The sequence below is a fragment of the Epinephelus moara genome, chromosome 20 (assembly GCF_006386435.1).
Source record: "Epinephelus moara isolate mb chromosome 20, YSFRI_EMoa_1.0, whole genome shotgun sequence".
Classification (NCBI taxonomy): domain Eukaryota; kingdom Metazoa; phylum Chordata; class Actinopteri; order Perciformes; family Serranidae; genus Epinephelus; species Epinephelus moara.
Genome location: NC_065525.1, coordinates 12,365,775 through 12,380,173, shown reverse-complemented (window position 1 = coordinate 12,380,173; position 14,399 = coordinate 12,365,775). Strand labels below are relative to the sequence as shown.

Genomic DNA, 14,399 nt, shown 5'->3' with positions numbered 1-14,399 from the left:
GAACATTTGGCTGAAACGTGATGCTCGCCCTAAGGATTAGCTTCAGAGCTAAAGTTTGTTTGTCCGCCACTTTGGACCAGACTGAAAATTCTCAACAATTATTGGATAGATTGCCTTGTTCAGGCTTTATCGAATGAATCTTATGATTTCAGTAATCCCTGGCTTGTCCTTTAGAGCCACCAGCAGGTCACAGTTTTCACATTTACAGTGAGATATCTCAACATCTATGGATGGATTTGAAGAAAATTGGACATTCATGGTCCACAGATGATGTAGGCTGTTCAAATAGATACAGTCAGTGTTTATGTGAACATCCACAAAATTTCATATTCTTTTATGGGGAAAACCAAAGCAATAAAGCATCCCCATAGCTGTGTGGTTTTCTGCACATCAAATAAACTTAAACTTATTATTCAACCTGGACACTTTTCCCCATGATTTTGTGTCTTAGTGACAAATGGGATCAACAACTCAGATTGTTAGTATTATATTATAGTAGGTCTCAAAAATGTCTGACAATATTATTGAAAATACCCCTACAGAGATACAAAAAGCCCCAAAATTGCTATTGTCAAACCCACCGGACTCCATTTAAATAAACAGTAATTTTATCATCCTACAACATACTTCATTCAAAGTCAACAGAAACAAAATAATACTCACAGAAACCTTCTTGGTTTTTCTTTCTACTTTTCCAACAATCACCAACTCTGGTTTGGCTGAAAATTAGATGTGAAAATATGCTGGTTCTTTACACACTAAAATAACTATTTCTTTAGATTGAGTCCGGAGGGTTTAGCGATGGCAATTTTGGGGCTGTTTCTGGTTAAACAAAAAGGATCTAACACTTTATCCAAACAACGTTAGTATGTTTAGTTACTGGTTAAAAAGTTGTGAGCCTCCAAAGGACCTATAGTTCTTGAGGTTGCAGATCCCTGCACGATAATGTTTTAGCACATCGTCAAAACCGGCTTATGGCGTTGAGTAACTTTATTGCTGCTAAACTGCTAATATTCACTAAAACATGCTAGTTTATAACATCATAATGTTAGTGGCTGGAGGGTACTAATATCATGTTAAGTTGCATTAATCATATCAGTGGTAATTGTAAGTGTCTTCCCTCCTCACCAACTCCGACCTCACCACACCCCTAACCTTGACACTGACTGCATCTGTGACTTTGGTAACTCTCTTTCCCCCGTCTAGTACCACCATAAGGTTAACATTTGTGGGTTTTACTGAAAAGTGTCAACTATTGGACTATTCCTACTATTCCTGTGAGCTATGATAACACCAAACCCCCGAGCTTGTCTGAAAAGGACTAAATGCACAAACCCGCTATTTTTGAATATCCCACGAAAAGAGACTCTCACTGCAGCCTGTTCTATTTTGGTCTGAAAATGTTGGCGTGCAATCCCGTTCTGTGGACGATAAATGAGGTGCAGACTTCCATCTGTGTCATTGGTGATGAGGAAGTACAGCGAGTGCTGGACGGAGCAGTAAGTGACAACAACTCTGCCCACATTTAAGAGTACTGTTTGTGGTGGAAACAGACCTAGGGTCTAGGTATCATGTCTGAAGGGTTACTTTTGGTTCCAAAGCAACCATACCAAAAGTGTTTAGTAGAAACAGGCTTTAATCTCTGTGAAATATAGAGTGCCCCAGGAATGAGTCCTAAAACCCAGAGAGGAGTTAGCATTTTTGCACTTGTGGTTCCCTCAAAGTCAGTGGTCAAGGACTCAAGCTGAAGAGATTTTCGAGCCTGGTCTTACTCTGAAGTAGTCGAAATCCGGCGCTTGGGCAGTGACTTGCAGCATCAGAAACCAGCGAAAAAAGGCGTCCTTTAACATCTGCATAATATGTAGACGGTTGCCGTTACAGTTTAACGGCGCCTGGGGAAATGCGTTGGAACAAGGACCAAAGTTAAGGCGGCAAAAGTCCAACTGGGGCAGGCGTGAGGGGTGGTGGATGGGTCCAACAAACACCGACCTTCATCCGAGAAAGCAGTGTTCGCGTCCTGTGAGATTCTAAATCCAAACCCTGTTCTTTTTTCACTAACCACGTGCTATTGTTGCCTAAACCCAACCATGTGTGTTTGTTGTTGAAGAAAAAAAAATCAATTTAAGGTGTTGAACCAACGTAGTGTGTTTATTTTGAGAAAGACTGTGTGTAAACATTAAATTTCCTGTGGAAATGGAAGTGTATTTTGAAAGAGGACAAGCATGTTACAGGCAGAACTTGACACAGCGTCCCTGAACGTCAATAACCAACTCACCCAGGGTACCTTGCAAGTTGTGTGTGGACATGGAAAGTCCATGACCAAACCTCAATATGTGAATGTGTTTGATGTACACGGTTTGTTCTGAAATATAAAATGTCAGTAAATACCCCAATCGTGAATTTTGAAGCTTTATATGTCTTGAAAATGTCATTGCTAACTAACTAAGTGAGACTACATAATGTTATCACACCGACCACGGCATTATGGCATCGTTGTTAAAGGGATGTTAAATTATGCGACCCTGGTGTAGTTTGTTTATTAGTCTGAGTGGGCGGAAGTTCGCTGCATAGATCAGCCTCTCATTGGTGGAACGAGCCACCTGCTGAAGTCCCGCCCTACCACCTCCGGTTGCAGTTTTCAACACGTCCTTTACTAACTTTTGCGGTGTTTGATCTTGCGGGGATGTAGCCGTTTTTCTGCCATGGTTCGCGTCCTGTAGGCGATATTTTTGTGGGCGTGTTAATATCTCTGGTTACATCAAAACCTGTTTCCCCCCGGCAATATTTTTGCAAGCGCACCATTGCTGTGGCACCGCCATGAATGATTGTGATTGGTTGAAAGAAATAAAAAAAGCCGGTGCGTTTTTTTCTCCAATCTTAAAGTGAGAGTCGGCCCAGCCAGACCTTTCTTTTCTTGAGAGAGAAAGGTCTGGTGAGCGAGACTATTTGTTTATAGCCTAACATCAGCTTTTTACTTCTGGTGATTGCATTTGGGCTTCAAAAATCACAAAATAGGTGCTCATTTATCAAGATTATCTTGCTGAACAAAACGTGTAAGTATCATAAATGTTTGTTTGCCACTGACCTTATTTTTCTGCAATAATCAAAAATCCAATAGAAAAATCACATAGGCTTTTACGAGGGAATCAGGGCGAAGCTGACCTCTGCGTCTGCTTACAGAAAAACGTTATCTCTTTATATTGTATGTGCTAGTGGGCTATCTACACTATCCAGGTCAGATGTACAGCATCACTGCACTTATGTTATAGTTTCTTTGAAGAATCAAACCCAGGAGACAAACAATAATTTGAGAGCTGCAGCTTTGCAAGAGGGAAAATAGTTGAGCGTTGGCGTACGTTTGTGCTCTGTGCTGAGTGCTTTCCAGTTAATTATGTGTTTCATTTAGATAAACATAGCCGTGCAAAGATGCTGTATGCAATGATGCAAAACAGAGGAGGAAAAAAATGACAAATTTGTGCTGTTGAAATTTATAATAAAAACCACCTCAGGTGCTATTAAAAACACCATGTCTTAAAAACAGAAACATGCTTGCGTGCTTTTGGCCTTTTCCTTTTCTCATTCCCTTCCTCATTTATTTTATCCCCTTATATCCACTCACCCCTATACATTTTCTTTTTCTTTTCTTTTTGTATTCCATTGGCTGCAGCTTCTTTTATTGCTACTCTCCCGTCTCTGATGTGCCTCTAGAGGATCAAAAGACTGACAAGGTATAGCGTATGTGATTGATTTACCTACTTCACATGACAGAAATCATTGTCAGCTGCCCACTTACTGCTCAGGAGTGTCCCCTACAAGTAAAATGCAGATGCAAATTTAGCTCCACAACTGCAATTTCAAAGTATCTCTGTATCTCATATACAGTATGTGATCTTATCATGATCCCCTGTGTGGTGATATGACTCACAGAGGCGTCTCTGTGCAGAGAGGGAGGGATGATTGCTTTGACAGCGGACTGAAAGGGAGAGGAGGTGACGGGTTATCACGTCTGAGTCTTTCCTCTGGTGGAGATTGGAAGGTCTGGGGGATGGACTGAGCAGTGGATTGAAGGGTGAATTATCTAAAGGTGAAGAGGAGCATGACCTTGTTAAAAGTAATCTGTGTTTAGAAGCAGGAGAAGGGGGTTACTGAGAAACAGAAGGCTCAAGGGATGATGACGATGATACACTCAGCTTTATGATAGGAAGGGGTAATGAAGGGATGGGGGGGTGGAAGGTGGATGGTAAACGATTTAAAGGAAAATTTCTTTTTTTTTTGTTTATTGAGTTTAGGGAATAAAAGACAAGATTTATTAACCCTTTCACCTGGTGTGAGAAACATATTTTGCTGACAGGCGTATTTATCAAACAGGCACAATAGCCTGGAGCCACAGTTTGTGAATTGATGAAGTGTGGCGTCAAATGCAAATAACAAGGGAAATATAACACAGCTGGCTGGATATATTAAAGGGGACCAGTTATGCTTTTCTGTATTTTGTTTCTCATATCGCTACAATGGAGGATGTTCATATAAAAAGTGGCCAAAGTTTCAAATAATGACGTGAACGTATCTTGAGGTCATCCCTGTGAACAAAAACCTTGGGCTTTAGACTGTTTTGAAGGCTCTGTTTCCAAAGGTTTTTACTACACGTGCTACAGGATGATGTCACTGTGTGCCGTAGTTGCAGTAGCGTGCATGGAGCAGATGAGAATGCAAAGAAATATTCTCATCTGCTCCAAACACACTACTGCAAGTGTTTACATTACTTAGCCTACACAGCTAAATGAAGCCACATGCTAACATCAGGAAAGCATGTAATCTTCTTTGCTGATTTCGTAAATTTCTCCAAGATTCATATGACATTCCTCCTAGAGCATGTCCGTTGGTGTGTAGAAGATTTTATTGGGGATATTTTTTATTTTTTTTTTTTCACAAAAAAGTGTCACTCTTCCCCATTACAGTCTTCCCCCAACTCCACTAACAGCACAGAGACACTGGCCCCAAAACACAGACCAATCAGAGGGGACTGAAAGGTCCAGTGTGTAAGATTTAGGGGGATCTAGCTGGATCTAGCAGTGAGGACTGCATATTACAACCAGTTGAAACTTCTCATGGTTCAGTGTTCTTTGATTAGGAGATTTTCACAGGGTCCCAAATTATCCGCAGTGGTTTTCTCCTCTCCAAAACAAACAGGCCATGTGATTAAAACTGGTAAAAATACTGAATAAAGCAGTTTCATGATACAAATCATCTTTCTCAGATGCTATTTGGCATGTCGGGGACAGGTGGATTACCTGCCAGATGCGGTATGAGGAAAATAAAGTGTTTTTTTTTTTTACCATTAAATCATCAAAATATATTGTAGTAGGAACCTTAATACATTAATGCATAAAATGTCCTCTTTAAGGTGCATGCAGGGTCAGTTTTTGTGGAAATAGCAGATGCTTATTTGTGCTGGTGTAGTATTAAATGGTAAATTTATTTAAAAGAAAAAAACAAAACAAAAACGAGACAATAAAGGAGCGCAACAACCTGCCATTCTAAAACACCAAACAGTGAGCAGCAAGGAACCTGTGGCTTTGTGCTTAAGCCTAAACCCAACATTCAGGCTGCTAATGTGCGCTGCCAATCTCACTTACATTGTACATTGTAATGGTTGGTCATTCGCAACATTTTTGCATCTTAAGGGGTTCAAGCCCAAAGGGCTAAAACACTATTGTTTATGTGCTGTTTTATCGTTATCCATCCATCTATTTTTTAACCGCTTATCCTCTTGAGGGTCGCAGGGGGGCTGGAGCCTATCCCAGCTGACATCGGGCGAGAGGTACACTCTGGACAGGTCGCCAGACTACTGCAGGGCTGACATGTAGAGACAGACAACCACTCACACTCAAATTCACACCTACGGACAATTTAGAGTCACCATTTAACCTATCCCCAATCTGCATGTCTTTGGACTGTGGGAGGAAGCCGGAGTGCCCGGAGAAAACCCACGCTGACACGGGGAGAACATGCAAACTCCACACAGAAGGGCTCCCGCACCCGGGATCGAACCAGGAACCCTCTTGCTGTAAGACGACAGTGCTAACCACCACACCACAGTGCTGCCCTGTTTTATCATTATTATTATTATTACTTCTCTTTTTAAAAAAATGGTTATCTTGTGGTCATTTTTTTGCCTTTCGGAGCGTCGAGGCAGACAGGACATAAGAGGAGAGAGAGGGGAACAACATGCAACAAAGGTTCCACCTGACCCAAGTACGTGATGGTGATGTGATTTGAGCTGCCTATATACTATAATAACTTCCCTACAAAGGCTTGGACGTTACAGAGCTTTGTTATACCGATCAAAAATTCAAAACAGCCGAGTACCTGTATGGACAAATGTAAAAGTGAAAAAAAGGATACTGTAGTTGTGGATCAGATGTAAAAGAGTTAAGCTTGACACTGTGCTTCCTCCAAAGTGCATCTAAGTGAATCACACTGTAGAGCCACACTACACATTTAACACGCACCATGTACTGCAGGGCTATTAGCTGAGTGCAAACCACAGGCCTCTGTGGTCTGGGTGTCTATTATGGCTACAGGAGAGTCACAAGTCAAGTCAAAGCACGTGTGTTTTTGTGAACATTAAGCAGGGTTTCATGTGCTGTTCATATAGACTGTTTTGTACACCCGATAAGCTATCGACTTCTGAGGAAGTGGTACGAAGCTCCTGCTACATTACCATGGGAACTGGAGCAGGGTGTTTTCCTAGTCTGTGTAAATGCACAAATATGTTTACCTCAAAGGCAAAAAAAATCCCTGCAGAATCCTGTGAACTCTGTTTTTATACTGCAGATCAAGAAGCAACCAAATGGACCCTGGAATGAGGGATCATGAAATTGCCATGGCATATTGCTATGGGGGATTTTTAGTCATTTTAAAAAAGAAAGTAGTGCAGTGATTGCTGAAAATTTCTTTCTGAAATTGTTTTAGAAAATTGTAGGGCTACCTCTTCATGCATCTTCACCACTTTGATTACTTTTTGCAGTAACGAGTAACCTAACACGTTAGTTTGCTGTTTGAGTAATCAAATACTTAAGTACATTTTGAAACAAGACATCAGTTACTTCTGTTACTTTTAGAACGCTGGTCCTTCAGCTCTGAAACAGCAACGGCTGTTGTTTGGTTCTAATAATGGAGATAACGTTAAACCTATCAGTCTGAAAGAATCCACAGAGCTTGTGGCTCGCTACGTGGTCGGAGAAATGCTGCCGTAGTCTATGGTGGAGTCTAAATAGGTGGAGTAGGACTCGCTGACAGACATATTTCAGACTCAGGACTTGCATTATGCCTGGTACACACTACACGCTGGTACTCACCAATTATCCCTGGTTATTCTTGTCTTATTTTTATTACTTTCACTATTATTTGAGTCACTGTGTCTGTTCATGTGCCAGCCGACATGCTGTTGTAGTCACCTAAAAGCGTCAGCAGATGGCAGGAGCTACATTTGAAGCGCCATACGTAAACTATCAAGCTACTGTATCTTCCACAGGAAGTTCTGACAAATGTTTCAGAATAAAAGCCTATTTAGAAAATGGAGGGATTCTCTCAGCCGAGGTTATAAGGGGCTTTTAATTTGAAACAAGTGTTGAGTTTGAAATGACGGTGCGATATGTTAACTTTACAAAGACAACGGAGCGGATAAAAAGTAAATATATAAACACACAGAGGGATTAATAAATAACGGACCGTCTATAATGTAGTTTGTTTCAAATGAAGCTGGGAGCCTCTGCAGTTGTGGTGAGTAAAAGCCCCGCCGCTATTTGTTAATGTTATTACTTTATGTCCGACCGTGAGGATGTACCATTGTTTGCTAGCTTGATGCTAATGACAGTAACGTTAACTCAGCGGGTTGACAAAGTGCCTCTGCTGTTTCACACCATCATTTCCCCCTTTTACTCTGTGTGGTAACATCCCTAGAGGAAATATTAAAAACGCTGGGGTGTTGTTGTCATACAGTTGTCTACGGCAGCAGATCGTTCTGTGTTTCTACTGGTCAAAGTGACGGCTGTGATGGGAGAATTGGATCTCAGTGAAGGGCAAGTGGTCCATAACTTTAATTTTGGAGACAAAAAAATGTAGGCTTAGCGCCCTGTGGTCCATTGCCCAATAGGAAATGTAGAATACTCAAAAGTACTTTAAAAGTGCTTGAGTTACTTTTCTCAGGGAGTAACGTTGGAAGTACTTTTAAAGTAATTGAGTTACTTTACTCAGGGAGTAACGCAGTAAAGGAACTGGTTACTTTTTTTAAAAAGTAATGCAGTAACATACTTTGATTACTTTTAAAGTAACCCTTACCCAACACTGTTCACCACAGATTAGAAAAAGAATGGATATGGCCAACATGACATCATGGTTTGTTGAGTCCCATTTTCAAGCCTTGCTTTGGCATTTTGACCGTCACCATTTTATGTGACCACATTTTGAGCCAAACAGTGGATCAGGCTCAAAGACTGTAGTGATGCCTTGCAGACAGCCTGTCATCCAAAGTGGTCATGGCCTCAATCATGTGTAACTTTAAGCCTTAAAATGTAAACAGTTAAGTTACATAAAAATTCACCCGCCATACAGTTATCGATGTTTAAATTAGCTATAGAGACCAGGAATGTTTTTTGTACCACACTGTAAACATGTGTCTTTGTGCTGTAAAGTTGGGCTTTTTAACACGGGAGGCTAAGGGGATTGACTTGCTCCTGGAGCCAGCCTCAAGTCGTCATTCAAGGAACTGCAGTTTTTGACACCTCAGCGCTGGCTTCATCTCTCAGCCCTGGAGGTTGCTGCTTGCTCTTAAACTGTGTGACAGTTGTATTTTCTGTTTGTGTTGTTAGCGTTTGTTGTAACAATGATTATTCTACCCTCTTAGCCAGGTCACTCTTAAAAAATACATTTTTATCTCAGTAACACTTTACCTGGTTTAATGGCTTCAAAATATTTTTCTTTGGGACTGTGCTCAGAGTAATGTGGCATTACTGGATCACAAATCATCATTTTTACTGGTTCCTTGATAAATTTTTCCTTTTTCCTAATTTGCCCATTCTTTCTCTTCTTGCCTTTCTAAGTGCCCCTTGGTGGGTGTTTCTAGGAGTGTTGCTTTGAGATGCAAATCACAACTTGAAACTTCTCCCTCTCAGTGCTTGTGGGCAGTCTCTTAGAATAACCTCTCTGCGTCTGTGCCCATGACAACTGGACAATTTAGTCAGGGCTCTCACTGCTTGCTGACAGCTAATGGGGAGCCATAAGTGGCCCAACTGCTGCGGGTAAAAGCTCAATAGGTGATTATTACACTGGTCTCCTGCAGGCAGTTTTCTAACTCTTTGTGTCAGATCTTGAGCCAGATGCATTTCAGTGACTGAATGATCCTTTAGACACACTAACAGAATTGTTCTAGGACGGCAGTTTGGTTAGTATACTATTTTGGTTCAGACTAAAATATTGCAACAACTATTCTATCGACTGCTCTGACATTTTGGAGAGGATGAATTTTGACTTTGGTGATCCCCTGACTTTCTCCAGTGTCCCCACAAGGTTGACATTTTTGTTTTTTAGTGAAATGTTTGATGGATAGCCGTTTGGTACAGACAGTGTCCCCTCATGATGTGTGTAATACCTGTTCATCTGATGCCATCATTGGGTCAAAACTTTTATTTGTCTAGTATTTTGGTTTATAGCAATTAGAAAGCAATTGTTAGCATGCTAACATGCAAAACTAAGTCCCTTTTATACTTTATACTTTTCAAGGCAGAAATTTAATGCCATTACACAGTCTTGCTGTCCTGTATAAAAGATACATTTGCATAATGGGAAGACAAAGTTGTCTTGCCTTTAAGCCAGCATCCAAGGTATAAACAGCACCAAAACAACATCTGTTTAAAAGGGACATCCAGCAGTACTTGTTATGTGTGCGACCCCCCCATGTGAGATATAGTAAGTAGCTGGCAGCAGTTAGCAGCTAACTCAAAGAAGAACAGCGGCTGAAAATGTCTGCAAATTGGGGAAACTGAGGACCAGGAGCTCCTTACCCTCTGAACATAGAACAAGATTTGCCGCCACACAAGAGTGATGGTAAATGATTGTAATTGCATTGTTATGCCATTATTATTGTTTAGAAAGTGCTACTGATGCATATGCTATATGTCACACCAGAGGCTGATGCTGTTGTTACATGGCACACCTGTCACGCCTCTTTTGCTTCCATAATGCCAGCATGCTGTCTAAGATCACACATCGGAGCAGCATGATGCTCCCGTCTTTGGTTCTGTGTAAAAGTGCAAAGTCAGCATGAAGAAGGGACTTCGTAGTGGCACTATAGCGCCATCTCTCTATGAAAAGACAGCGTGGCTATAGTCCGATAATTTTGATCATTTGTGTGATCAGTTTTATCATTCCTTTTATTTACAATGGAGGCATCATTGAACAGTTTTCACCGTGTTGTGTTCTTTATTGGGAAGCACACATCTGTTTTGACAACGGAGCCATAAACTAAATTATTGATGATTTTTCTGACGTTCAGATCACAGGTACATGTTATGAATTAATTATGTGTGCTATACATAGCCACAGCTGAGAGTAATGGTTGCTTTTAATCATTGTTGCTATGTGTTGTTGAAAAACCTTGCTGATGTGGCTCAATCGGTAAAACTGTACTTCCTGCTGTTCTTTCTGTTGACAGGTTTAATGAGTGGTGATATGCAAATATGGAATTAATTGTGTGTCTTGATCCATTTATGGCTAACCGTAGGAGTGGAAATGAGGCATGTGCATGTGTGCCCAGTTCCACAGTGATTGAGATCTAAAACTCAAAACCATGCACACACAACTTTATAATTCTGATGGAAAGGATGCATGCCTATTTTTGTCTTTGTGCATTGTAGTGAATCTAAACAGAGTTTTATGCATCTGGCTGGTGTTGTAGTGACTGTTCATGTAGTTACTTGTTCTGGTGTAAATGTACTGTAGCTTCATGGTGGTGCCAGTAATCGATCAGCCTGTTTTATGGGCAAGAATCAATGTAGCATACTACACCATCTAAACCTCTCCAGCACACATGATCGACACCGCTGTGTTCTTGTTAGTGCGGGTCCTTTTCTCATCTTATGTATCTTCTTTGCATTCCAGAGCGCTTTGTGTAAAGTGCATGTGAATACGATAAATCTGTATTTCTCTAAGGTACACATGGCTTATGGCTTTTTGCAGGCATTCAGGCCAGTAAGATAGCTTTTGGCTGTATTTATTGCACTCTCGCATTCTTATCTCTACTTCAGTGCAGGCACACAAGTGCTGTATGTGATAGTGATCTTGGGTGAAATCATATCTGAAAATGGTGTCAAATAGTTTAGCTTCTGTAACTGAATTTCTTCTGATTTACGATACAATTCAAATACAGCCTAGGAAGAAAAAAGCCCACACAGTGCTCATGGCTTTTGTAGTGAATCATTGATCATAATCACAGAGAATATCACACATCCTGAATATGCTGTATGTTTCTAGGCCAGCTGATTCGTTATTTTCTCTGAGGGTGTTAGATATTGTAAGATAGCTTGTGACTCTATTAATTCTTCAAGAGAATTCTCAGTGTCTGTAAATTATTCAGGTCGAGACAACAAAACAAAACAAGCACCTTTCCTGGGAAATAATTCAAAAGATTGGTGCCCATGGGACAAGCACTGAGACCTGGATTATTTTTGGACAGTGCTGGCCGTGCAGAAGTGCCGTCCCATGTTAATTACATCACAAAGTCATGTTTCAGCCTTATAACACTCAGCCTGAGGTCCTGCTGCAGTGGATGCTGGCCTTTGTTAGGCAGCAGAAGTGATGCTGCACCTGGGGCTGTGTGTTGCAGTGTAATGTACAATGGTTATTCATTTAGTGTCTACTTACTGCGCTGGTAGTGCCATCTGTGTCTGTTAGCCTCTGGTGCAGATCAAACCAGACTGTCTGCAAAGGAGAAGCACAACAACAACAAAAGCAGCAACATGTCAATCAACAAGACCAACAGCAGCTACTACTACAGCCACAGATTGAAGCAGACATTAGTCACTCACAACTAGAGGTGTTAGTGGACACGCTGAGAGCAGAGACAGGCATGAAAGCAGGATGGGATGCCTTTTTAAGATGAATAAAGTCCAGCAGGGAATATCCGAGTAGACTTCAGGGAGGAGGCGGAAGCATGCCAATAAAATAAGCCCGAAATGAAACAGAATGACTTATATCTGCATGAAAGGTCTAAATAAACAAGGACACTGAAATGCCAAATCAAATTGCACAGTATGATGTAGAAGCTATAGATGGCAGGGATTTAATTAAAATAAAATTAAAAAGAAAAGTTTTTCATAAGCCTGTTGGCAGAGAGAATGGAATTCCCGCACACTGTCCTGTTACTTGCAATAAAGTTTATTGGATCAATGACATTTTGGCCGTCAGACCGTCATCAGGTAAGGCTAACCTGATGACGGTCTGACGATTGAAACGTTTATCCAATAAAGTTTTTGTGCAAGTAACATAAGTTAAATAAATAAATAAAATAAAAACAGGACAGTGTGCAGGTATACCATTTCACTAAACTCCACTCACCTTAGTTACAGTTGCTATGTCTGTCAAGCTTTCCATTCTCACATAATGAAATTTAAAATGAAAACGGTGGCAAATTTCACTTACCACTCAATTTCTAGTAGTTTTATTTAAACGAATGGTTTGATTTAAGAAGTAAATAGGGGGAGTCCCTGATCTTTTATACTGTTGTCGCTAGCAGATGTTATCAACTCTAGCTAGCTTGTAGGCTAATGACAAAACTCAGAGAGGTGGAAAATGCTGCCTCCAGCTGACTAATACATTTTAAAACACAAGGGCTGTAAGAGGGTCTTCAGTATGCACGTGATGGTATGACATAATGCTAAAAGACTGAGGCAAAAGCTACTTGTAGCCTACCCAAGTAAAAAGCATCTCCAACGGCTGATGATTCATGTAGAAGGCATTGAAATAGCCTAGCTAGGGACTGTTTGTTATTTATGAAGGGGAGGGAGGGTGCAAAATGAAGGAGGCTTGTCAAAGAGGGCCTTTTTTTTTTTTTTTTTTTTTTTGGTTTAAGGGAGGGACACACGACTTTTAATGGTTGTGTTTTATATTTATTTTCAATACACCCTAAACCCCATATTTAAAATTGCCAAAATTACACTATTCATCACTGTAAAAACAGAAGTTATTGTCTGACTTTTAAATTTCCAACAGTACTCGAACACATCACGTGCAACGAACACTTCCGTCAGAAAAATTTCTCAGTCTAAGTCTAAAATAGTGATAATTCATTAAAATCACTTAATTTTACATGTCTCATTTAAAATAAACTGTTTGCACGAACTACATCCTGTACAAACATATTCAATTCTGCGCTCCTGCATGCATGACAAAGGCTTTTAGTTTTCAACTCTTAATTTTCAAACACCAAGGGGTTAGTTTTTAAAATCTAATAGTAGTCTAATAGTAGCACCATGCCAAGTTGATACCATTCTGGCTGCTGCTGTGAATGTTATGGTTATTATGGTCATTATGAGCAGATGTTGCTTACGCCGGCTGTGTGTGTACTGTGATGTGTTTGTGTGTGTGTTTGCCTGTAATGTGTAAGCTCATTATATTTTGTTGGTCTTGTATGGTCAGTCAGACAGGTCGCTGTCATACAAACATCCTGCTGAAGTGCACACAGCTCATGTGATGATGCTATTTGTGAGGAGGGTTTGCATTTGATTAAGAAATTAGCTGTTTGTTTTGGTGATAACTCACTCCCTCTGTGCTGTTTGCTTATTGCATTGGCTCAAATACTACCTTTGGTGTGAATATAAAATATATATGGTTATTTATGGTAGAGGGAGGGTCATGCATTCATTTTCCCCCAGTCACCCAGGGAGGCTAAAGGAAAAAAGAAATAAAATAAAATAAAAGTCACATCCAAGCCACCCCACTCCTCTGACAAGTTAAGTACAGTCCCTTAGCTGAACATGCCAATGTTTGCAGCTTATGTTCGCGCAGATAAACACTATGTTATCCATCTTTCACTTTTTCTCTCGTGTTTTTGGTTTTGGAATGGCTGAAAAAAAGACACCACCCTTCAAGCTCCTGATGTAATGAGTTTTTCTCTCATTAGATCCCCATGCTTTGGGGGAGGGGTTTTAATAAAAGGTCAATTATTCACACTCAAGACTTAAGTGAAGAAGGCACTATGAATGGGCCTGTGCTCCTAAGACAAGACATAAGTAAAGCCAAGCCAGGTGGGCTAATAGTACAGTATGTTTATGTGAGTGAGGATGATAAGACATTGATTTCTAGTCCCCCCCCTCGCCCCCCCCCCCCCCCCCTCCCCCGAC

General features: G+C 40.7%; 1 protein-coding gene across 1 annotated transcript in view; it reads right to left on the bottom strand.

Annotated features, from left to right (window-relative positions):
• The window catches only part of necab2 (N-terminal EF-hand calcium binding protein 2), a 180,367-nt gene that overhangs the window by 46,470 nt on the left and 119,498 nt on the right, over positions 1 to 14,399 (bottom strand). Inside the window, exon 9 of the mRNA XM_050074059.1 lies at positions 11,923 to 11,979. Coding sequence (XP_049930016.1) covers positions 11,923 to 11,979 — 57 coding nt within the window. The remainder of the gene's footprint in view (positions 1 to 11,922; positions 11,980 to 14,399) is intronic.